The 26,047-nt window shown below is 37.4% G+C and overlaps 1 protein-coding gene across 2 annotated transcripts; it reads right to left on the bottom strand.

The window, feature by feature from the left end:
* Window positions 1-936: 936 nt before the first annotated feature.
* ETAA1 (ETAA1 activator of ATR kinase) lies at window positions 937-14,070 on the bottom strand. Of its 2 annotated transcripts, XM_067565266.1 has the most exons (6): window positions 13,756-14,070; window positions 11,567-11,704; window positions 11,159-11,235; window positions 7,684-7,802; window positions 5,141-7,335; window positions 937-2,518 (listed from the first exon to the last, which is right to left on the bottom strand). In XM_067565266.1, exons 1-6 carry the CDS (start codon window positions 13,946-13,948, stop codon window positions 2,403-2,405), a joined length of 2,838 nt encoding a protein of 945 aa, XP_067421367.1. In that variant the 5' UTR covers window positions 13,949-14,070; the 3' UTR covers window positions 937-2,402. The 2 variants fall into 2 exon arrangements, with proteins under 2 accessions (XP_067421367.1, XP_067421368.1); XM_067565267.1 differs by lacking the exons at window positions 11,159-11,235; window positions 11,567-11,704; window positions 13,756-14,070 and adding an exon at window positions 8,223-8,803.
* Between the last annotated feature and the right edge of the window lie 11,977 nt (window positions 14,071-26,047).

The following is a 26,047-nucleotide window of genomic DNA, read 5'->3' as shown; positions in this document are numbered from 1 at the left end:
AACTTGTACCTTTTCCAATAGCAAAAGTATTTATTTTGCTTTTGGGATGCCTGTATCCATACACCTAAATATTATTTTGCTTCTCCTGTAGTCTTAATGCTGATGATAAAAACCTTTTCTACAGAGCAACCAACAAAATTTCTTACTAGATGCAGCATTAACCAAGGAAGTAATCTGATGAGATATGTTGTCCCGAGATAGTTTACATTTTTCCAGAACAAAATGGAGACAAGAAGTCCCATCAGATATACGATTCAAACCACGTTGTACAATAAATGTTATTTTTGCTATAACTACCACCTGGGGTTACTTTTAAGTGGCAGACAACGTTAAAATTTGTTAGACGCCTCTCCAATCTTCTTGTTTGCACACAGCTGCCAGTTGAATGTACTTCAGTACTCATCATTGCTAGATCTTCAGTTTTGGAAGTGTGCTATTGCATTTTATGTTATCCTTTAAGTCAACTACATTTAAGACGACTGGTATAAACAGCCACATGATCATACTAGCCTGGTAACTGCTTTCCAGCTGAATAAAAGTCCCTTTACTAATACAAGCAACCACCATTATTACTAGTCTTACACTAGCACGTAGAGACCGCAAATGAGATCAGGGTTCCATTGTATATACACATAGTAGAAGCCAGCTCTTACCCCAGACAGCTTACAGTCCAAATAGATCAGAAAAAGAAAGTATTATCCCAATGTTACAGATAGGGAACTGAGGCACAAAAAGATTAAGTGACTTGCCCAAAGTGACAGATGAAATTCATGGCAAAAATCAGGTACTGAACTCAGATCTCCTGAATCTCCCAGTCCAGTGTCTTAACCACAAAACCACCTTTCCTTTTTTTTAAGCTTTGGAACGTTCTTCACTAAAATTCTTTACTTTTAGCCTGAATTTCCCAATCACAGACAAAAATAAAATACTTAGCTGTAAAAATTGCAAGTTTAATAATGGTTTACAAATATACAATATTTACATTTGTAAGTTTTACAAACCAAAAGCATATTCTACAAAAACTGAAGACTTTGTGGCCCGTTAGCAGCACTTAGCAAGTTATTTACAAAACCAGATAATCAAATCATTTTCCATAGTGTTATAAGTGATATCAAAACATTTTAAACTGAAAGCAATTCTGTTGGGAAAGGCCTACCAGGTTAACCAGTACCAGTAATTTTACAATTTGAACTCATTCTCCATATATCACTGTTAAATCAGGGCTTCAAAACTCCAGTTCATCAGGTCAAATTAGGAAGAGTATAGAATTCGATTCATCATGTTTAAATGCTTTACTGGCCAAGGGCTACACCAAAATCTATTTCAAAGTGAAAATACAGTTGTGAAGTTTCAGGTATTTTAACACTGAACTGCTTAAAGCAGTTACCATCTTCTGCATTGTGTATTTCATTCCAACAACATTTAACCAAATGAAGTCATACCTATAAAAGGGACAATAGGCCAGATTGTCAACTCAAAAAAATTCTGTGCAATTCCTTTGAAGTCAATGTAGCTATTCCGATTTACACCTTTTGAGGACCTGGCCCAGTATATTCTATTTTGCCTATACAGTTTGGAGATGGTTCAGTAAAGTGTCATTAGCTGCATTTTAATTAACCCCCTAATACATGTTTTCAGAAGATGGACAACATAACCAGGGATTCAAAATGGAAACCAAGAAAACAATACCTCTAACTTTTAATGGAAAGAACAAAAAAGTATGTTTTTTCAGTACACAATCTCTATCTTGTAGATTAGCTAGCTGTTATGCTGGGTTCTTTCTTTAAAATGTACATACTACTTTATCATTTAAAAGAAGCAGAATGACATAGGACTCTCCAAATTGGAAATACATGCACTATTTTTCTCATAGCTGGACTTGTTCTAGTCAGTGAGCACTAACTTCATCTTCTGAAAGCTAAATTTTTAGGTTCTCATCTCCATGAGTTAGTATCAAGTATACCAAAAAACCAGTTTGAGAACCACAAAGATATAATAAATGCACACACTAATGTTTGAACCTACTCACTTTATGGATTTAAAAAAAAAAATCTTGCTGATGATTGAGAAACACAAAGAAACAATAGAATCAAGCAAATGTTCACATGAATTTTAAACCCACAATTGCAACACATGATAGTACCAGTGTGTACACACAACACTGAACTTCATTGTAACAACTCTTAAGACACTTGGAGGAAACCGTTGTTTACAACTGTAAACTATTTTTATAATTTAATCAATTTAACATATAGCCCAGCATCAAAATTTCTCATACAGAAGTCAAGTAAAGATCAAGATGACAGACATCATGGGAAGAATTTTAAAAATGGCTCTGTCTTTTTACAGTGATTTTCCTAGCTAACTAACTAAAAGGAAAAAAAAAAAAATCCAAACCAAATTCAGGTATCTTTGAGAAATGCCTGCATTCTGGATTTCCTTCGAGCAAGAGCTTCTTGTTTTTTCCTTTCAATTTCTTCTTGAGAACATTTTCTATTTTTCTGTTCCATCACAAATGCTGCAAATATAAAATATGCATTAGGATCCTTCAAATTTGTTCAGTATGTATTTTTAGTTGTCTTCAGTGTCTGAAGATAAATGATAGCAGCATACTGTACCAACAAATGAGGAACCCAAGTTAAAGAATGGCCTATATAATATAGCAGAAACAACGAGAGTCCTGTAGCACTTTAAAGACTAACAAATTTAATTTCTGCAGGTATTTTAAAGTGCTACAGAACTCTCGTTGTTTCTGCTGTATACAGACTAACACGGCTACCCCTCTGGAACTATATAATATAGCCCATCTTCAACTCAGGAAATGGAAAGACGCATGATCTTTGTATTGCTGATGAAGGCTACCTACTAACCAATGTACTGGGTAGCAGACATTTGCTTAAAGGAAATTTTACTGCTGCCCTTCAAGTGAAGCTTATGACATCAGAAATCAACATAGAGACTACAATGAGTTAAGAAAGTTAAGGTTATTGGCGTGAAAAGGGCTCTAAATCTGAGTGGATTAGATAAGATACTGGTATCAGATTGAACAGACACAGGAGCCGGGTATAATACGGGTGCCAAACAGACAGGACCAGAGGGGTTGAAAGAAGGTCAAAACCAACAAAAAACAGGAGACAGGGACATGATAGCTAAGCATAACATTTTATGTCTTTTCCTATAGAGCAGTAAATTAGCATACACTAAAATCCTGGCCCTGTTGAAAACAAAGGGAAAACTCTCACTAAAGTCAATATGACCAAGATTTCACCCATGATGTATAGCATCATCTATTTTCCTATTAACATAGCTTGGAATAATTGGCTTTTCAAATTATAGAAATAAGACAAAAGGACATAAAGTCAGTTAAGGCAACTATATATATGTATGCAAAAATATACGCAGAACTTTCTAGAGAGATTACTTTCCAAACTCTATACATCCCTGTGGTTAATGTCTAAGCAACAATGAGAGGGATGGTTATCCTATCAATGAGGATGGGAATTTTAGATTAAAATACAGAACTACCATCTATAAAGAACGGAAAGCAATGTCATCGAGTACAGGATATTCTTGTACAATTTCCTATATTTAATGACCAATATATCCTGTCAATAAGTCCAAACATTACTATCAAGGAAAGCCATTTATTCTTTGAGGTTAACTCTCCAAAAAGGTAAATCAGAAAGTGTTACAGCTAGCAAATGTAGTAATTCACACCAATTCCTTGGTAAAAGGAGACAAGATTTCCTTGATGCTAAATGCTAATGTAATTGAAGCATTCACAGGTCACTGTTTTGGAGGCAGGCGTGGTCAATCAATGGTATCAGGGAGCTGAGGTTTCCATTAACTTTCTTCTATAGAGCTTATTCTAATAGTCTATTTTTTTAAATTTTTTTATGTTTGTTTTAGAATAGCATCCAAGATTGTTACTTCCCACTTACTCGCTTTCCCAGGTGTGAAAAAAGACTCAAAGCTATGACAAAACAAAATCATCCATAATTAGATTTGAATGAGTCAGTGGTTTGGGAAAGTACAGATACCTCCAAATACAAATGGTGTTTGTTAGTATGAGAGAGAGTTAGGTATTTCTGTAGCAGTGATTTCTGAATTTCAGCACTGACATATGTTTTAAAGGTGAACTACAAAAAAAATCAGCAGTTCAGCTTCACCAAGATTTAATATTAAAAAGAAACTTCACAAAGCCAGGCAGTGTACTAAAATCATGAACTGACTTGGCTGGTTCTATGGCCCAGCAGGTTTCCCTAGTAACTGACCAGCGCTTGCAGCAAGCAACTTTTGAAAAGCCTGGGTAAGCTTAAATAGGCTGGGGGAGAGGGATGATGCTGTGAGAGCCAATCAGCTAACCCATTCCCGCATCAGCAACCAGTGGAAACCACTGATGGACTTGGGAATAAAGGAAAATTTAAATTTTCAGATGATATGGTGAACGTCCCACTTAGCTGGCAAGTTTGGACATACAGAAGATACTGACGCAGACCAAGATTTTCAGAAGTGACTAGTGACTGAGGTGCCAATTTCCAAGTTTCTAATTTGAGACACTTTCATCTCACCCTCTGAAAATCTGGCCCCTTTAAAGCATCCAATGTTTGGTACCCTAAAACTGAGCCATCCCAAATCAACAGTCTTTTTAAAAAATGTTGGTTGAAGTAAGTAGCATTTTGACATTTAATTTGCAGCTCACATTTAAAAATCAAGCATCGAAGAACAATGACCAACAAATGGTGCGACACTCTGGGCAATGCTGAAATATGGTGTGTGTAGAAGTGTCATCAAAACACACTGGACCCTAGTGATTCTGAGTACTTATAGGTAGAGTCAAGTATTTTGACACATGGGGGAAAAGAGGTTTGGGGGGGAGGGAGAGTATTCCTTCAAATATAGTAAATTAAGGGAGGTTTTCAAAAACAGAATTTCACTTTAAAAAAAAAATCAGTAAGATAAAGTTAGAATGTGTGATTTTTTAAAAAATTGTCTCATCTTGCTTAGTTTGAGAAGACCAAATACTTAAGTTTATAAGTAATATCTCAATACCATACAAAGCTTATAGTACTCAGTTTGCTTTGACATGATTTCCCCTCCCGGCCCCCCCAAAGTTAATAGTGTTAAAAAAGTAACATACCTGTTGTAGACTCTGCAAAAGATTCTGAAAGGTGCCTTTTAAAAGGTGGCTTTTGATTCATTTCAATCTTTGTATGCAAAGGGATGTTCACTTGATTCTTGCTTTCCTCCAAACCCTGCTGAATAACTCTGATTCCAGAAGTGCCTCCTATACTTACACTTTTAGGATCTACATGAAAAGCAACCTGGGAATTGTTAATCTTTTTAAATGTAAACTTTGAAGGCGCAACTGACATTTTGTTCATACAACTGTTATTTTGTATTTTTCCTGTGTTCTGTGAAAGATCTTGGTTGGTTAACACTCTACTGTTTAAAGCAGTAATACACCCATTTGTTGTATTAACTGGACCAATTTCGAAACTGAGGCTTCCTGCAGGCACAGAGTTAGACCGATACCATTTTCCTGGTACACTGTTCATGGTATTTGAAGAAGCATTTTGATTATATTTTTGGGAATGTGTATACCTCTGCTGTGTAGGAACATTTGCCGTTACAGCTATAGGATTTGCAGAATTTCTACTGTTCATTACATTTCCAAATGTAGTTAATCTGTCTGTAACCTTTGAGGAATGTGTAGGAGTGCCCTTCGAGATGGTGTCCTGGTTTGCATTGATTTTTTGTGCCAATGGATGATTAGATAGTCCTTGTGTAGCTGCTGTGAAGCTGTTCTCACCATCAGGTTTGGAAGCAATACTGGCTCCTTGTATGATTGCTCTTTCATTTCCTTGTTTAATGTCTTGGGTATGAGTCCGTTTTTCTACATCATCACACACCTGATACAACAAAGCATCATCATTTGTGTCCCAAAGACTATCAGCTTCACAAAACATATCTAAAACTTCATCAGAAAACTTAGGTTCATTCCAATCATCAAATGATCCAGAACATTTTTTTGGCATATCAGCTTGTTGTAGATTAGCCAAACCAGTACAGGTCAACACCTTCGCTAGATCATTAGTCTTAGCATTAGCAGAAATAGATGACTGAGGAAAAATATTGCATTTGTTATTTCCATAATTTCCAGTCTGTGTTCTATGAAGATTACAGTGTATTAAGATAGAAGAGGATCCTTTTACAGGAAAACTGGTGGGGCCACAGTTAGGCTGAATATGTTCCTTTCCATTCTTAACCTCAGACTGCACTGAAATAAGAGAAGTATAGTCAGAAACTTTGTTTTGGGCACTTTTCCAAGTGGAATTTATCTTATTAATTTTAACATCAGGCTCCCTATGTAAAAACCCAGTCTGTATCTTTGAATTTTCCATCTCATTATTTGGTTTCTGGAACGAAAGAGGTTTTGCAGTAACTTCTATGTTTTTACTATTTTGTTTCAGAGGTGTATATTGAGTACTCTTGGATTTGATTGAAAGACTTACTCCAATTAGAGAATCAGAAGTATTTCTTTCCTTAGTTGTACTAATACCATTGAATACATGTGTGCTTGGCTTTTTAGGAGATGGTAAAGCTTTTTCAGGAGTACTAATCAGTTCAGGGTTTTGAGTAATCTGCATTGTAAAGGAATCATCTGCCAATAAATCAATATCCCAATCATCAAAATAATCATGAACTACTTCGGCAGGCTTACTGGAGATCAATGATTCTGTCCTAGGAGAGATTAAACTTTGTTTTGGCAGCACAAAGGTATTCTTAGTTTCTGGAGCTGCAATCCGATTCGCACTTTCTAATGCACATGTTGAACCTTGCTTCTGGCATATCTCTTTAGCAATGTGCTGCTTGGTTACTGCACTTTCCTTAGAAGTGTTTGTCTCTACCAAGGTGCTTTTGCTTTCATGGAAACTATTGTTTAAGGAAATAGCTGATAGGCCTTGGCTCAACTGTCCACTACATTTCTGGGTGGAACAATCAAAAAGGGCATTAAGGGCCACTTCGGCCTCAAGGTCTAAAGACTTCTGACTGTTAGTTTGACAATATTCTGTAGCAGGGATACCAGTGCTCTCTTTAACTGGCTTCAAGGCCAGAACAGCATCTGTTTCAGAATCTTCAGTAAGGAATGACTGCAGATTTTTCATGTGTGAATCTTTATAATTATTTAAAGTCTCTGCCTCTGAAGTAGTTTGAGTAAAACCATAGAATTGATCATCTTGCTCCTGGACTATATCTAGCTCAACCAGATTTTTATCAAATTGCTTAGCCAACTTCATAAGTTCCTCTTCAGTATTTTTTATTTTATGATCTCTAAATGCAAAAAAACAGAAAAAAAAAAATCAGGAACACTGAAGAACACTTTGCCAAGTGTAACCAGTTGACTCTCTAGTTTAACAAATTATCTATGGGAATATGATTAAAAATCTCTCAACTAGCATATATAATAAATTTAACTGTCAATGTATATTCTTTTACGGCAACCAATGACCATCCCATTTTAAAAGATTACAAAGTAAAAGGGTAAAAGTATTACCATGTATTAACTCTGCTAATATACAGACTGTATTCATGAATCCCATTGGATTCAATGAAATGCTGTTTCCCTTACATGAAAGCATAGCTTCTTTGGTATGTAAGCAAAAGTGAATTTGAACTTACCTTGTACCATTTAATGTTGTCCTAGTCCGTACTTTTACTACTCCAGGTGTACAGGGAATAGCATCCTCACCAATCCACATCCCTAGAAGAGATCCCTCAGAACAGCCTGGTTTTTCATCCTAAACAATTAAGATTAAATTGGTACTACTTAGCAATTTGATTTAAAATAAAGATTTCCCTACACACACAGGTTACACTAGTTTAACTTAAATCAGTTTTAAAACAGATTAAACTTGTACAAACCTGGCTATAAATTAAAGACAAAAGCTAAATCAATATAAACCAGATTTAAGCCAATGTAAAACTACACACACACAAAGTTGTACGAGTTTAACTACACCAATTTAAAACCACAACCTTACATAGAGTGGTGCAGCTGTGTGTGTAGACCAGGCTTAGGATACTACTGTATTTACAGGCAAAGTACCAAAGCAAATGTTTACAATAAAATATTCTGCAATCTTCACTTCGCCAACTTTATTTTGGTCTACTGGTACACTGTAATGAATAGCTACTTAAGATGTACACTCTTTGTTTACCTATAAAAAACAGTACTGGCAAATTAGAGAAATTCAGAAAATCATACTGAGGATGTCTCCTGCACAGGAGCAAGTTTTGAATTCTTCCATTACAACACCATCATATCAAGATCCTTCAGAAAAATAAGTAGAAATAAATGGTATTTAGAACTTAAATAAAGTATTTAAATCTGTATCTGAACTCTCAAAATTCTTAGGAATACAAATCTGTGAACATGGTTAATGGATACTTATAAACAACAAAAAAAGAATGAAGATGCAGAATTATTGTATATAAGCTAAAAAAGTGACTTGAGCTTTATTGACCAGTTATAGAAAAGTGCTTTTATTTTAGGAAAAAAGTGACTGGTGGCATCAGCAAAAGGTAATCCACAACTCTGTCAAAAAATGTGACTAAAAAGCCATAGTCCAAGACAGGGCCATATATGGTGCAAAAGAGCTATAACTTATACCACAGAAGTGGAGGAGCAGCCAACTGTTTCTTTAATGACTTTCAAATCCCAAACTGGAAGAATCTTCAATTATATTATAGCTTTGAAATACAGAAACCATTTTAAATGGGCATTGTCAACCAAGTAGGCACATTTTTGCCTACTGAAGATTACATAATTAAGTCAGGTATAGAGATTTTCTTATGGATCTTATGCTTCAGTAAAACATGGCCCTGCAGTTAGACCAGCATCTTGTTTACGGTGTCAAATTCCAGGCTCTGGATGCCAATTACACAGATGCACAGGCATCAACCCTGAAAACTGACTAGGATTATAAATACAGACATTACTAACATCATCTGCTAGAATAATCATGCAATTCAATTATATCAACACTATTGCGCAGTCTTCCCTCATCTTAATCTTGTTTGGTTCCTCCTCTTTGGTAGTCTTTATTTCAAAATAATTCATACCTTATGGGCAAAATAAGATTAATTAATAGCATTCTTTCCATGGTTAGACTGTTTCTTTCAACAATCAAAAATAAAAAGGAAGAAGACTGAAATGGCTACACAAAATGAATAAGGTATTTTAAATTAACAATTACTATATTTCCAGGATTTTGTAAATAAATTTAAACAACGATATAAAAAGTTGACAAGATTGTCAGTTTACATCAGTAAATTGTATTAAAATTCTATACAAAGTATGAAAAGCTAAATACTTTTATGCCAATTCATGTTTAGCAGAGTACTAACAATTTATCTATAAGCATTGCTTTTTAGAAATGTAACTAAGAAATCAAAGCAAAAAATTATCCAAAAAAGCTCTCAGAATGAGGGAAACTGTACACAACATATTAGAGGTTGGACCATGTTTTCATTTAATCTGATTTACACAAATAATGTAACTATGTATTAAAAGAATAGCATTTATAAAAATATTCAAAGGAAAATGGTAAAAATTAAAACAAATCTGACATACACATTTTTTAATCTCAAACTCTGCAAGCTCCTGCTTGCCATTAATGGTCTTTTCTCTATTACGTGAGCTACTCCTTCTAGCGAATATATAAGATTAAATGTAGAGGGCCACATCCTCACCTGGTATAAACTGTCATAGCTTCATTGTCTTAACGGAGCTATGTGAATTTACACTAGCTAAGGATTTAACACAGAGAGTGCGCAATGTGCTGGCTTTCCTACAACCACCAACTATGTGATACAGAAAATTATAATTTCAAATGTATAAGGAGTGAGGAATGTTGCTACAGACTGTTTAAAGGAATTGTTTATAAAATAAACTAATATGTTGAACCCCAACTGCATCATTTGCATCAGTATTGTAGTTTTGCCTGCGCTAATTCTAATTTCAAACTTGTTTAAACTATGAATAATTTTCATTTATCTTTATTGTACTATACTTCTTGTAACTTTGCATTCACAAGAAGTTCAGACTGTGGCCAGCAGAAAACTTCAAGTTGTATGATTTTCTTGCTGCTCCAATTTTTTAATTTTAATCACAGAAATATAAATTTAAGGAACTGCATTGCATGGAGAGTCTTGAAATACTATCTCAAAGATAGGTCTCTGAACAACATAACTGGCTTCAACAGGCAAAGTAGTCCAAAGAAGAACTTTACACACATCTAAGAAAACAAGCAAGCGGCAGAAAGAGAAAAATAAAAATGGAGAGGGGCAGAAGGAGGCAAGGAAAGCAAACAAACAGAACTTTGTAAAAGAAGAATAAAAGCAAGTCACAGAAAGGAAATAAGGAGGAAAGACTGAACTGAAGTTATAAAAGGAAGGCAAAAGTAACTCTAAGAAATTTCTGGACTGATAATCTGGGACCAAGATCAGTCTCTAAAACCAGAAAACACATTGAATCATTTGGACAACTAGGTTATTGTACAGGTACAGCATGGATGTGTGTTTGGGAACCTAGAACTAAACATCATCAGAGAACTCTATGTTTACCAAGAAGGAGGGCACTAAAAGCTATAGTCTCTTGCATTGTATTAGCATGGTAAATGAAAAGAGAGGAACCACCTAGTAAATATATGCCTAGAAATTATATATTTGAAATGAAAATTGGTTGAAATGGAACATGCCACCGCATTTTCCCACAAAAAATGGATCACTATCACCCATTTTGAAGCTAACCTCTTCTAAAAAATGGGGCTCATGTCTGTTCAAGTATCTGCACTGAATATCAGATGGGTAATTTTGTAATCCCAAAAAATGTATTAATGTGTTATAATTTCAAGTCAAAGATTCCATAAAAGGAATCAGAATAGTCAAATGTTATGCTGTGATTTTAAATTCAAACACAAGTTTGTTAGAATATGCAATTGTTAGAAAAATGTCCAATCTTTTACTATGCGTAAGACTATGGAGACTAAGAAACTGCTTTTTCTCCTGGTTTGCAGACACAGCCTACTATAGCACTATTTCTAACCTTTGATTTTTGCATAAGCTGCAAAGTGTTATTAGAAATTATAATTACCTGTGGAGCAATACGATTAACAATATCTGAAATTTCAACTGTATGTCTACCCGTAGCCTGTTTCTTTCTTTCATTGCCTGTAAAAAAACAAAAAAAACAAAAACCCTTTTGTTTATATAAACTATCAAATCCGACAAATCCAAGTTTCCCCAAGTAGAAACGTTCTACATACCACTGTTAAATTCAAAATTGTATTAAATGCTGTATCACAATAATAGTATTTATTATAATGTCAATAAAAAGCCATCCTTTCTAAGAAATGGCATTAAAAATGGATTTTATTAATGAAGAGTGTTTCTGAAACAAAAAGATTCAGACATCTACAGTGTACTCCAACTGTACATTTCAAATGGTCATTTATTTACTAAAAAAGCACACTTGAAATAAGAACTCTTTGGTAATAGTTACCTAGTTTATGTGTAATTGGTGAATGAGGATCCCAAAAAATTTCTTGCTGTATATCAGTATCATTAGCTGGCGAACTGAAGGTAGGTAACCTTGATCTGCTATTTAATGATCTCTTCGGAGTCTTATATAAACATGATTCTGTGTGAACATAAATAAGATTTCCATGTAATAAATTAGCACTAGCAAAAAAACGTTTGATGGAATTTAACTCAAAATATACACAACAGACCCATGGACCAAGTGCACATATTTTATAAACTGTCGATAATTTCTTTCATCCTGCAATCACTCCTTAACAATTTTTCATGAGTACACATTAGGTTCTGAGTGAATTGTCAGCTATATTACTGCAGAGAGAATAGTAAATCCATTTTCAAAACGCACTGCAGGACATAAAAAGCACAATATTCAGCACCTAGCAGTATGAATGAAAACTATCAAACAACAGGTCAATATAGTGAATTGCACCACCAGCAGAGTCTGGTAATAAAAGTCATCTTAACCAACCTGAGGGGAGATCCTTTGGTAGAATAGAGGATCCTACCTTTCTCTTTCCCTGAACTGGCATAGGGGTTGTGTGACCTTAAACTGTGGTGATCTCCAGCTACAATTTCACCCCTTAAAATCCATTAGCACCCACTGTGCAGTCAGTCCCCAGTACTGGGAAAATGTTTTCCACCACCTCACCCCAACACTGTGTACAGTTCACCCAAACCCCAAAATCTGACCCTATATTTGTAACATGAAGGTAATCCTAGAGTCCACTTGGTCTTGTCCTATAGAACAGCACTTATAAGCCCCGATCACTGTGCATTTTCACATATAAAGGATAAAAACAGGTCATGGGTATGTAAAGACGGTTTGCCATTAAACATGACTTCAGTGAAACAAAATGAACAGCGTATATGAAACGCAATTAGTTGCACCTGCCTTTTATAAATGAATTTGGCAATGTAGATGGAGCCTACAGATAAAGGAATTTTAAAAGATAGCGCCACTAAATTTAAATAAATACATTTTAATTTTTGAAAAGATGTTTTACAGTTAGAATCCAAACTATCTTCAACATTTGTCACCTCTTAAAAATGAAGAAACCCTTAATCATACATTCAAGTTTCAAATGCAGAGAAAGAAATGATTTCTGCGGGGAAAAGCAATGCTTTCTGGTTGACATGGATCAGTGTTGACAAAACTGGAAGGAAATGAATGTGCACAAGGAAGAGGATTGGCAGATGTGTGGAGGTTCAAAGTTACAACTCAAAAGGCCTCACTATACCATTCTCCTCCACTTAAAAAAAATTGAGTCCCAGTCCTACAAATTTACTCCATGTAGGAGTTCTGCAACTGTATGAAGCTCTACTGAAGTTAATGGGGCTCTGTGTGAGCATGGAGTAATTTACAGGACTATGACTGACCTTATTAATCAAGAAAACATTATATATAATATATATTAAATATCATTATGCAACATTGAAATTGCACAAGTGGAAAGCACCTTGATTTAAAAAAAAAAAAAAATGGAACTTCTGCAGAAGATTCCAGAGTTGCATGACATAATGCACTGAAGAAAAGTCACCAGCAGTTGGATGGTACCATGAGGCTTTTTATAATGAATTCTGTTTGTACAAATGGGAATATTCTGCTTAAAAGTTGATGGCATGATCTGCCCCCAGACAACAGGGAGATGCTGCTTAAGTATTCATATATGAAGGTATGTGTGTTGTGTGACTGAACTTCAGTTACCCAGATTAGGCAGTGCACATTAGAAGTGTGGGGCTTAGCCCTGTACATTTATAAGAAATTTCAATCCTCAAACAAAAACGGCAAACACCAAGTTTTTAACTTTTTTGTTTACAATGAATCCTTGTTATTTCCCAGAGGGCTACACATTCACGATGCCTTACACATACACCCCACTCTGCTGCAATGTGAACACATCAGGCTTAGCAGTAACTTGCCTTCAGTGTACAGCGCCTAGCACATTAGGGGCCTGCTCTGGGTAGGGCAAGCCTTTGCACAGCCGGCAGCAGTTACGGGGGGGAGGAACAAGATGGAAGGGTTTGAAGCGGGGACTGCTTTCGGGAGTGGTTATCCTCCCCCACGGGGTGCTGGGGTAGGTCAGACTGGGGGAGCCCGTCTCCGTATAGCGCCGTGTCCGTGTCCCCGCCCCCTGGCTGCTCGGGCCTCACCCTCCGCCTTGCTGCTGGGATCGGCTGCTACCGCTGCCGCCGCCCCGCCATTCTGCGGCCCCTCCGCGCCGCTCTCGCCGGTAGCCGCCGCCACCCTTCGCCTGCTGCTCCTCTTGCCGCCGCTCCGCCGCTCCGGGACTGGCGGGGACCTGAGGGGGGGCCTGTCACCCCCCTTCCGCCGTCTGCTAGCCATGGCGCGCGGCCCGGCGGCTCCGCATAGCGGCCCCGCTCACGCCGCCGCCGCCATCTTCCCCCACCGCCTCGAGATCCCCGCGGCGGCCCGGAGCCCGCCGCTGATTGGCCGAAATCAGAGCGGCTGGGGACCTGATTGGTCTCCGGCGTGCGGACGCGGCAGGGAACTACAACAGCAAGCGAAGCGCCGCTTGACGGAGGCGGTTGCGTTTTAGCCCAGCCCCAGTACAGACCCCGCCCACTGTCTGCCCCCGCCCACCACAGGCCCCGCCCTTCTCTGCAGACCCCGCCCACTTCCCTCTCACTACACACCCCTCCCCTCCAGTATCTGTCCCCCCCCGACAGACCCCGCCCACTGTCTGCCCCCTCACTACACACCCCTCCCCTCACTGCAGGCCCCGCCCACGGGTCCTCCCTTCACTACAAATGCTGCCCACCCCCAACCTACAGGCCCTGCCCCTCACTTTATTAGGACTCATGTTGGGTGCAGCTCGTGGTCTGAGGAGATCTCTCTGTTCAGGCATTTTAAAGTAGCTGTTACCTGCTCTCTAAGCACTTCAGAAATAGGGAGAGGGGATTTGGTGGCTGGATGCTCTAGGCTGGCCAGTGTGAGCATGTAGTTTAGATTGCCAGCTGTGCCCCCTGTAACTGCGTTTCTCCAGTGAATAACTATGCCTGACAGTGCATGCAAGTCCTCTCACTGAGGACATTCCTTATAATGTCTTTCCTCTTTGATGGGGGCTGACTGTTTGATCCTGCTCGGCCTATTGAGGGTTATGGTGAGAATCTCACGAATCTCATTGGGTATTGGATTGGGCCCGTAGGGATTTCACAAATAATAATTTTAAAACCTACAAAAGAAAACAAAATCAGAAAAATAAACCATTCCAACACAACTATCTGGGCTGGCACAGAGAGACTTACAGAAACCAAATTTGGCAGGTAGGAAATTGTCAATATGATCCTAAGGTATCCTACTGTAGTTTTATTATTTAAAACAATATACACACATACACTTGTATGTATTACATCACAAGCTGGATTTTTCTGGGTGACAACGCTTCCCTCACCACCAAAAATTAAACCTGAAGTATAAACATATCTATCAAGCATATAGTTCAAGGAATAAATTACTTGTAATTTGGTGGAATATCCAGCATGGATTTCATTTAATTAGTCTGGAGTAATCTTTGTAAAAGGATCACATTTCCTTATAGGGAAAAACCAGTGAGTGTCAGTTTAGGATCTGGAATATGAAAAGTTTAAAACCTTCAAAAAGAGTAATTCCCCAGCACTGGTTGGGTAAATTGTGAAAGCTTCTCTTCCCACCCTATGCCCCAGGCAAACAATATGTTTTTTTTCAGTTCTCCAGTCTCATGAGCACAATTAAAACCAGTGCAAAAATTTTAACCAGGAAAAAATAAATATAATATATCAAATGGAAAAACGTGTATTATGTGTATGGTTATGGCTACATACTTAATTTACAAAAAAACTGGGACATTTAGAGGTTAAATTTTTCAGAACCACTAAACTACATTGCATATACTAAATATAAAGTGGGCCAAGATTTTAAAAAATTGGTTCCTAAACTTAAGCTCCAAAATCTATATGCATAAGTCCAGAGTGAAGCTATTTAAAAAATTATTGGCCATCTGCTTTAACATATCCATTTTGAGATCTATTATGCTTCATCTGGGTATAGGAGTTGCCTGACTGGATCTATTAAGATAATAAATGAAATACATTGTTTTGATGTATATCTATAATAGTATCTTGCAGAATTACAAAAGAATCTTGCAAATTGAAACTTTGTTAATACACAAACCTGGAAAGTCTCACCAAAAGTCTTGCTGTCTCACCCCTCTTCTTAGTGACCACTGCAGAGTGCTGTCATGAGGTTACATTACTTCATATCACAGTTAATTTACTAGTATACCCTGAAGTATTGTCACAATTAAAACTAAACTACACCTGTCAAATTAAATAAGCACTGTGTATTTTCTGATGTTGTTTCCTTGATTTTTCTCCCTCACAGTGTTTGTTCACTCACTAGCTAATTCACAAATGTGATTATTCACATCAGGTCTATTAGACATTAGTGAAGTTTTTACTCTTACAGTAAAATCACTTTTAAAAGAAAATGTCATGATGTACATTTAATGCTGCATGAGCAATCTTGTTACATCAATCTCAACACATGCAAAGTTGAGTTTCCAAGAACTGGAAGAAAACCCCTCAATATGCAGTAACGTTGAACAGTTCTATGAAGGAAAAACATTTTTCTAATGAATTAAAGTAGCATGTGTATCTTATTGCACTTTCAGAAATCAGCTCTGAGCCTGATGCTGATTATTCAGTTAAGAAATGTAGTAGTGGGAGTCTGTGATGTTGAAAGCTTTCTCTGTGGAGTGATTGCCTCAAGGAGGAGGGAGTTTGAGTTCCCTTGTCATGATACTAGCAGCTGGATCAATGGCTAATTGTGGTAAGGCTCTGTTCCAGGGAATAGTAACAAAACCTTAGTGCTGTGCTGCTAAATTCTGAGTCCTAGCTCCAAATCAAGAGGGATAAATAATGGAGGAGACTGACTGAATAATAAAGTTAGGTGAGTTTTAATAGTGTCCTGTCTGAGAACTTTTGGAACATATTTACAGGAGACAAAGAAAAGATGAGTTTAAGGCTCTAAAACAAAGCCAGTAGACTTGGAAGACCAGATAGGTTTTTATAATAAAACACAAATAATATAGCATGAACATTGAAAATATGAGTGGAAAACACTTTCTTGTCTAATATGATAGTGGAAAGGAGCTCAGAATCTTAACTGAAAATGTTTGTCTTTAAGGCTTAAGTGAGAAGATGTACACATAAATGCAATATTTCAAAATCTTCTAACAAATTAAATTAGTCCAATTAACAAAGGCATGGCAGTGACTTCAGGTTATAGCTCAGTTTCCATTGTGAGCCTGATTTTGACCTTCCTTCTATTGTAAAAACATGTTTAATCTGGGAATTTTAGATTGTGTTATTCATCATTCCTAGATGGGATCCAGCGAGCATCATTATTTCTGATAAAGTTGGGTTATAAAATCTGTAAAGCTATTAACTATGTAGATTTTTGAACCCCATACTACTCTGCCTGGTTCAAGCAGAGCTCATGAACTTCACCAAAGTTCAGGGTGAGTTTGGAAGCCACATCAGGCAGATTCTGTTGGTGCAGTTCATGGCGTTTGTAAAGTTTGTGCCTGTCCATCTTAAGAATCTCTAAGGCACCTCTCACTTTTAGACAAATTGCTCATTCAGATTCAAGGGGTAAAATTGTGGCTCTTGAATATTGTGATTGACTTCAGTCGGGCCACGATTGCACCCATAGACTGATATACTTCACTGGCATAAACAAGTAGTTTATGAAGTCATATGGGAGCTTTGTATTTCTTAAAACAATGCACAGCTGGCCTTTAGTTGGGTCCTTAGTGAGCACCAGGCAGTGGGGGTTTTAACTTGCATACTGAGTGTCAATGAAGCAGAGCTGATTAAAATATTATGTTGTCTTTTTTCATAGAACAACTTGTATTGTTTTTACACTATATTTATAAGTATAGTAAAATATGGTCTTGCTAGCAAAACAAAATATAAGATTCAGCAAGAGTCCACATATCAGTTTTATTTTAAAATATTGGCTTTATCACAGGGGATAAAATTACTGTCCAAAGACAGGCTACTCATTCTGATCTTCCTAATTCTGTTATCTCTGTAACCTTAAGGCCAGATTCAAGGCATGGAGCCCTCAGTAGTTTCTGTAGCATTAGTGGGCACTGCAGTTTTTGATACTTATGTGGATAAAGTGTAGCTATATACTACTTGGTTGACCACCTAATGCCTCCCTAAAGGTATGACTGCTCTCCCCAACTTTCATCCATATATGATAATTAGTTTATAGGGAGTAATGTCAAGGTAGACAGTGTCTCCTTGAAGTACTAGCAGAGGACAGTTCTTCCCTGCCTGAGACCTGGGGAGACCGAGTTGTGTTGCAGAAAACTGAATCCAAAACAGAGTGGTCAGCTTTTAAGAGCCATCAGGATTAAGACCCCTTCCTAGATCAATTTTGGGGAGGGAGGAGAGAGACTCCCCACACCAAAAATGTGGCATTTTAAATTTTTTTAGTGCAAGAGGAGGAACCCAGTCCTTTTTGTCATTATTTCAAAAGGCTTCAGTAACCTCTGCAGATCTAGTGGCAGGTTAAAATCAATGTAGAGCAGCAGACAGCTTATTGCCATGAATTCTGCACTTTCTGTACCCCTGTGCAACAGTTGCAGCACCCACCTGAGGAACAGGTGCAGATCTAGCTATCATCTGAGATCTTCACAGCTCTTAATTTCACAACATGTGAGATAGTACAGTGCTATGAATCTCCAGCACTATCAGACTAAGTGACTTGGCTAAGTGACGGACTAAGTGGCTTATAGCACAGGAAGACAGGGACTTGCTAATACCAATGCCTTTAACACTGGACCATCAGTCTCATCCACTGGGGAGTTCATTGTTTTCAAGGTTGGTCAGCGTACCACACAAGTAGTTTATGAAGCCATATAGGAGCTTTGTATTTCTTAAAACAATACACAGCTGGCCTTTAGTTGGGTCTTTTATGAGCATCAGGCAATGGGGGATCTAACTTGCATACTGAGTATAGATGAAGCAGAGCAGGTTGGTTGGTTGTGCCAATTTCTTTTTTGGTCTTCTCCTATGTCCCATCCTGGATTTGTAAATACCTCCATGCACAAACCATCCATGCATGTTGATAAATGGTCACTACTATGTTATTTACTTGGTAGAGACAGATTATAAATCTCTTCTAATTATGTTAGACCAACATTCTTTCATAAACACTGGCCAAAGCCCATAAGCAGGATAGATGTTTTTTCACACATTTTGTATTGGATGCATAATTAGTCACTTCTTATTGATGTTCCACTTATAGTTTATAAATGGTTAATAAATGGTTAATAGCTGTTTTAATGAATAGTTAATCAAGTGTTATAACAGACCAATAGGTTGCTGATAACAGTCCCTTTAACCATCTATAACTCCTTCCATTGATATGCTTATCTGTAATATGCATACAACATCTATTTATCATTTATTAGCTCTATAAATAGAACCTAATATAAAGTATGATGGCATAATCTAAACTGGCTACAAATGAGGAAAATTGCTGGATTTTCCAGATACAGGGCTACCAGTGAGCACTCCTCCCCCCCACCCCCGTGCAAATTATTCACTGATTGACAGTTGTGTAATCTACACCATTTTAGAAATGACATTTTGTCTGCATCACCATTTAAAACAATATATGTTGTCCCACTTTAGAAAAAAGGAAGAGAAAGCCTGATCAAAAGATCTGGAGAAATAGTTACTTTCTGGAGGTATATTATATGAATGTCCATGTTGCTTTAGTCAATACAGAGACAATGGAAAATAGATAAGATTTATCACTAAATTTCTTTCTCATGTGACAGAGAGTTTAAGGTCAACAAATAGATCTATGGTGGCAAATCTCTTTGTTTCTTTCTTTCTGCTGACTCAAAGTGTTCTGATTAATATTAAGGGTGAATAAGAGACAAACACTTTTAATCTTTAAGGGCATAAAATGGCAGCCCTTTTATATTTCCACTAAAACACTAACAAATAATTTCAAAGTTATCAAATATTCCAGTTAGCTACCAAATGCTTCTGTAGCTGAATGTGATATACTCAGGCATTGTCTATGCAGTCAGTAAAGATGGCCATGGCAGTAAACATTACATCAGAGAAACTTTGCCAATATTTATTGAAAATATTTAACTTGCTTACTGGCATTTTACACTAAGTGCTGGAGACCTGGGGACCAATCCTTCATTCTGGCTGAGCTATGCATATGAATGGGGGGGGAGATGGCAGGTGCAGAAAAAGATTCCAGCTAAGAATAGGTGCTGAACAGCAATCTGGCAATACCCATTCCAACATGTGCCCTAAACTGTAACTACAGCATGGAGTAATTACATTTCTCTAGTCTACATCACTCAGGGAGCCCCCTTGTAATTCACTGTGGCTGGTTCTACCTATATTGACTCTTTACACCATCAGAATGGCATGAAGTTCACAGTATAACAGAGAATTTAGCTGCTGGATTTGGAAAAAAACCTTTGGTTTCTTGCCTGCCCGTTGAATTATATGGGTGCCAAGTAGAGTGGGTAAGGAGCTAGATCACTGAGCAAAAGAGTGACATTTCCATCACTTCTGATACACTTCTAGGGATGAGTGAATCTTCTGGAGTTCACATGCCAATTTGCATTCTCAGAATCTTTATTCCTGAAATTTAGAGATACCTGAGCCAAACCAAACATTCCCAAACATTGGAGAAGTTTGGATCCAAACTCTGCTACTGAGGACCATCTCTTCTCTCATTTAAACACATAGGTATTTTTTCCAAGGAAGATCAAGTTAAAAACTAATTTGTGTAGCTAAACAGTAGTCTAGGCTATGCATGAAGGATAGAAAAAGCTGGCACAACAATTTCTCTTCCTTTCTGCTTCTTTCTTTAAAAAACTTGATATATGAGGAAAAGTTAATAAAACTGGGCCTGTTTATTCTTGAGAAAAGAAGACTGAGGAGGATCCTGATAACAGTCTTCAAATGCACTAAGGGCTGCTGAAACGAGAACTATTATCAATTGTTCTCCATGTCCATTGAAGGAAGGACAAGAAGTAATGGCTTAATCTGCAGCAAGGAAGATTTAGGTTAGATATTGCAGAAAACTTTCTAACTATAAGGGTAGCTAAGCTCTAGAATAGGCTTCCAAGGGAGGTTTCTAAAATAGGTTGGACAAACATCTGTCCAGAATGGTCTAGGTTTACTTGCCACAATGAATGGGGCTGGACTTGATGACTTCTTGAGGTCCCTTCCATTTCTATGAGTCATTGTTCTCCCTGAGCAGGAATCAGTGGCAGCTGTGGTTTGCAGCGCCTGTAAAACTCATGCCATTTACTTAAGTGCCTACAGTAATGAATCATGGTTATATGGTTAAAGCACTGGCCTAGCATTCAAGAGATCTACATTCAATGCAGAGCTCTACAACAGTCTTGATGTGTGATCTTGAGCAAGTCACTTAATCTCTAAGAGACTCAGCTGCCCATCTATTAAATGGGGAGAGTAGTATTTCTCCACAACACGAGGTGGTTTTGTGGGGATAAAAATCTGTTGTCAATCGTGAAGCTATCAGATACTACAGTGTTGGGAGCTGTATAAGTAGATGGATATATAGATAGATCTAGGACCTGTCTACAGACAAGGCAAAGCGCTGTAGAGCAATGTGATTTGTAGAATGCGCTAATGTATTGTGATCTAACTGCCCCTGTAGATCCTTCTGGCATGCTCTAACAGGACTATGTTAACATGAACTAAGTACCTTTTAGAGTGCACTAGTGTGGTCTACGTTGGGCGGTTAGAATACAACACATTAGAGAGCTCTACAAATCACATCCTTCTAGAACACTTTGCTAGGCCATATAGACAAGTCCTTAGATGCTTAACTTTAGACACAAATGTTTGAAATTCTTTTGGAAAAAAATCTTAATTTTATCTACTTAAACATAAAAACTAGTTGTCCAGGGCACTATTGTTTTTGCCATGTATTAAATATATAGCCAAATGGACACAAACAAAAATAAACTAAGCAGAATCCTCAAAACCTGGAAGGAGGAAAAAAACACTCTAGCCATATTTCCCAAACCCAGTCCTCAACAAATTCCTTCCACCTCAAAAAGTCTTGGAGGGTGTGGGTGGGTGGGTTACTAAAACAGTACACTACCCAGTAACAGCTGACGAATGTACAAAGTTAACTATATGAGATATAAATGTATTCTATTATTTTCAGTGGGACCTTAGAAAAAATTCTGAGGATACCTGAAATATTAACTTAATGGTCAATAACTTTTTCTGTCCATAATGGAACTTAAGCATCATTCATATATTTTTGCTTTTATTAATAGCATTTTGAAAGCTTGGTTATAAAGCTTGTCATTCACTTGCCTTGAAATATCATACCCAATGCACTTATTATAGAATAATACTTTAATTTCTGAAGTGAAATACTCTGAGAGCAGAGCCTGTGAGGAAAATATGGCCCCCAAATACATATAGCTTTATTTTTAAAATGCCTTGTAGAAAGGTTTGCAACACTTTTTTGCTAATGCTTAGATTGACCTAGACAATAAATGATACATGACCTTAAAAATATCTGGAGTAGCCTTGCTTCAGAATTTTTAGTAAAAGAGTTACAAAGCAAAGAGTTACAAAGGGATCTCACAAAACTGGATGACTGGGTAACAAAATGGCAGATAAAATTCAGTGTTGATAAATGCAAAGTAATACACATTGAAGAACATAATTCCAGCTATACATACAAAATGATGGGGTCTAAATTAGCTGTTATCACTAAAAAAAAGAGATCTTAGCATAACTGTGGATAGTTCTCTTAAAATATCTGCTTAATGTGCAATGGCAGTAAAAAAGCTAACAGAATGTCAGGAACCTTTAGGAAACGGATAGATAATAAGACAGAAAATATCATAATGACGCTATATAAATCTATGGTATGCTCTCATATTGAATACTGTATGCAGATCTGATCACCCCATCTCAAAAATATATTAGCTTTAATAAAAAAATGTATGTTATAAAATGATCAAATACAGAGTTTTTGAAGGAAATAGTTTCTGGACATCTGGGAATAATACATAGATTATCCAAAAGGTACAAGGTTTGGTTTGAAAGTTATACAATACAAAAAGTACATAATCTGCAATATCCCAGATTAAGGGTTATCAATTTAGTGATAAATTGGGATAGAAGCATTCAAACATTTGGTACATCATTCATACAAAAGAAATACCGAGGTCAGTTAGGGGAAAACAAATATAACGATGAGTGTTGATTGTCCCTTATCAAACTATAAATTCAGGGTAGGTAGTCCTTCAGCAAATACGAGCCACAAAACACAGTTCTTTCTGCATCGCTTTTCCACTGTGCTCTGGCTCATTCCTCCTCGTATTGCCTATTCCTGGTACATAGGCAGTATCAGGAGGTACACAGAGTACAGAGAAGAGCCACAAAAATTATTAGGAGTCTGAAACAGCTTCCATACGAGGAGAGATTAAAAAGACTGGGATTGTTCATTTTAAAAAGCAGATGACTAAGGGGGGATGTAAGAGAGGTCTATAATATCATGAATGGTGTAAAAAAAGTGAATAAGGAAGTAATTTATGCCTTCACATACACAAGATCCAGGGGTCACTCAATGAAATGAATAGGCAGCAGGTTTATAACAAATATAATGAAATAGTTCTTCACACAATGCACAGTCAACCTGTGGAACTCGTTGCCAGGGGATGTTGTGAAGGTCAAAAGTATAACTGGGTTAAAAAAGGATTAGATGAGTTCATGGAGGATGGTCCATCAGTGGCTGTGAGCCAAGATGGTCAGTGATGGAACTCCATGCTTTGGGTGTTCCTAAATCTCTAACTGCTAGAAACTGGGACTGGACGACAGGGAATAGATCATTTGATAAATTGCCCTGTTCTGTTCATTCTCCCTGAAGCATGTGGCACTGGCCACTGTTGGAAGACAGTATACTAGGCTAGATGGACCATTGGTCTGCTGCAGTATGGTTCTTCTTATGTTCTAGTTTATGCTTTTGCACTCTTTCTCTGTCTCTTTCTCCCTGTATTTATTCTACACTCACTACCCTGCTTTCTTAACAGCTTTATGAACATATTTTTACAAGTATTTCAGATTTTTCTCATTTCTGATAGAGATTTATTTTATTTATTCATTTATATAATTATACTAGGAAAGGTAAATCAACTAAGGGAGTATCATATGGCTCACATAGGCCCTGATCCAGCAAAGAACCTAAGTTCATATGTAACTTTCAGCACATAAGCAGCCCCATTGACTTCAATGGGCTGCTCAAATGCTTAAAGTTTCATACCTGCAGAGAGTTTTGCTGGATTGAGGGCATATTTTCCCCTTGCTGAGCAGTGTGGAAGGGAGCAAAATAACAGAAAATGTCACAGTAGGAATCTTTGGAAGAAAAAGTGGCAAGAGGCAATGCTTTTGGTTGCACATAGCTGTCTTTCTTCCATCCATGCATAATCGCTGTGGGTATGTCTACATTGTAACAAAAAGACCCATTGCAGTGAAACTCAGAGTCCGGGACAGCTGACTTCCCCCTTGTCGGGTTTCAGAGCCCTGACTCCAGTCTGAGTCTGAACATCAATACTGCTATTTTTAGTCCTATAGCACAAGCCATGCAAGCCTGAGTCAGCTGACCCAGACTCCAAGACCCACTACTGTCGATCTTTTTTTATTTTGCAGTGTAGACATACGCCGTGACTCATTAACTAGGCAGAAAAAGTTTGTATGGAAGAAGGCCGGGGACAGGAGCCTGTAGTAAAAGACATGCTTTTTACTAAGAATTGTGGAAGAACTGCATTATAAATTGCATGTGTTAATTATACTTAAAGCAGCAGTAATTCCTGTTGTGTGCTCTTTGATATTCTTCTCCCCTGCCAACTCTCAGCTGCAACAGCATCCAGTGATAGAATGGGAAGTTGTTCTGCCTTGCTGCTATGGCTGCTTAGGGTGGAAAGAAGCATTGTTTTTTCTTGTCTGGGTGGGAGCTGCAGGCTTAGGTGTTCAGCTACACATGGCCCCCAATCTTTGTTTCCCCTTTCAGCTGGAGCCCCTTGCTGGTATGCAACTTTGTTGACCCTCATCCTGCAAGCTGTTGATTAACTTACACATGTGAATAGTCCTCTTGAGCCAGACTGGGGCTGTCTAGAAGACTGGGACAGGGAACCTGTAGGATAAAGGAGGTGTGGGGGAGGAAAGACAGATCTGATGAGGAGCCAGAGTGCAGGAGGACAACTGGAATGGACGGGCAAAAAGCCTTTAGTGTGGGTCCACACAAAGGATGACAACCTACTACTGCTATCATATACTCCATTGACTCAAGCGGCAGAGATCTTTCCAGTGGATCTAAGGTTCCAACCCTGCTGATGACTTGTGTGAGTGTCAGTATGATGCCACATAATGGAATTTCTGTTTTTTCAGTTTACATTTTTAAAAAACCTCAGAAATTAGACACAAAAAGCCTATTAAGATTGCACATGCAACTTTAATTCTGGCATTTCCTAACTTTTGAGTGCTTAACTTTGCAACATTAATAATGTTCTTTTAATATAATTTTTTTTTGGTGTAATTATACGTAAGGAAGGAAAAGCTATCTTTAAAATTATGTACAGTAATACAGGACCCTGGAAGTGTTATATCAGAGACTTTTTTACTCTTTTTTAATGAATGTCCATATTATAATTGTAATATAACACTTCAGCTAATGTGGTAGTGCTGATTAACCCACATCTTGGATGTGCCCAGGGACCTCGCTGTGCACCTGAGGCATGCATCAATCAGCCCTTCCACACAGTCTGTCATGTCTTATTGTTTAATAAATGAAAACAGGCTATAAACAATAAAGGGATAAAATATGTTCTTAAAAATTACAGCAACCAAGCTTTTTTTATATGTTGACCCTACTGTATTACTGCTCCAGGCTATCTCAGAGTGAGAAATAGGTTCTCTGTTTTGGTCTCTTATTTTGTGTGTGTGTGTTTATTTTATTTTATTTTTACCCCTTATAAGAAAACCAGTTATGAGCTTCTTTAAGGAATAGGGAAAAAATAAGTTTCCTGCTTGCTTTGGAAGTCTGACCAACATTAATATACTGTATATCTTGTAAATGATTTCTTTCATCAGAGACAAAAGCTGACTTGCATTTGAAGACTTAGAATTACTAAAACCCTCACAAAAAAAAACAAAAAACAAAACAACGAGAGTTCTGTAGCACTTTAAAGACTAAGAAATTTAATTTCTGCAAGCATAAGCTTTCGTGGGCATCAGTCCACTTCCTCAGATGCAGTTGGTAGAAATAATACAGCAAATATTGGCAACATATATACATACGTGTTGCCTCCTATATATGTTGCCAATATTTGCTGTATTATTT

The sequence above is a fragment of the Emydura macquarii genome, unplaced genomic scaffold (genome assembly GCF_026122565.2).
Source record: "Emydura macquarii macquarii isolate MOO-44397 ecotype Brisbane River unplaced genomic scaffold, CSIRO-AGI_Emac_v2 contig_2676, whole genome shotgun sequence".
In the NCBI taxonomy this organism is placed as follows: domain Eukaryota; kingdom Metazoa; phylum Chordata; order Testudines; family Chelidae; genus Emydura; species Emydura macquarii.
The sequence above is the reverse complement of the archived record's forward strand: the minus strand, read 5'-3'. Positions and strand labels throughout refer to the sequence as shown.

What these genes read in the sequence shown, in the direction of transcription:
- ETAA1 (XM_067565266.1), bottom strand. Translation starts at nt 13,948, where the DNA reads ATGGCTAGCAGACGGCGGAAGGGGGGTGACAGGCCCCCCCTCAGGTCC. An exon ending in ACAACATTAAATGGTACAAG is followed by an intron (nt 7,336 to 7,683) that starts GTAAGTTCAAAT and finishes TTTTGCATTTAG; the next exon opens with AGATCATAAAATAAAAAATA. An exon ending in TTTTGCAGAGTCTACAACAG is followed by an intron (nt 2,519 to 5,140) that starts GTATGTTACTTT and finishes TTATATTTGCAG; the next exon opens with CATTTGTGATGGAACAGAAA.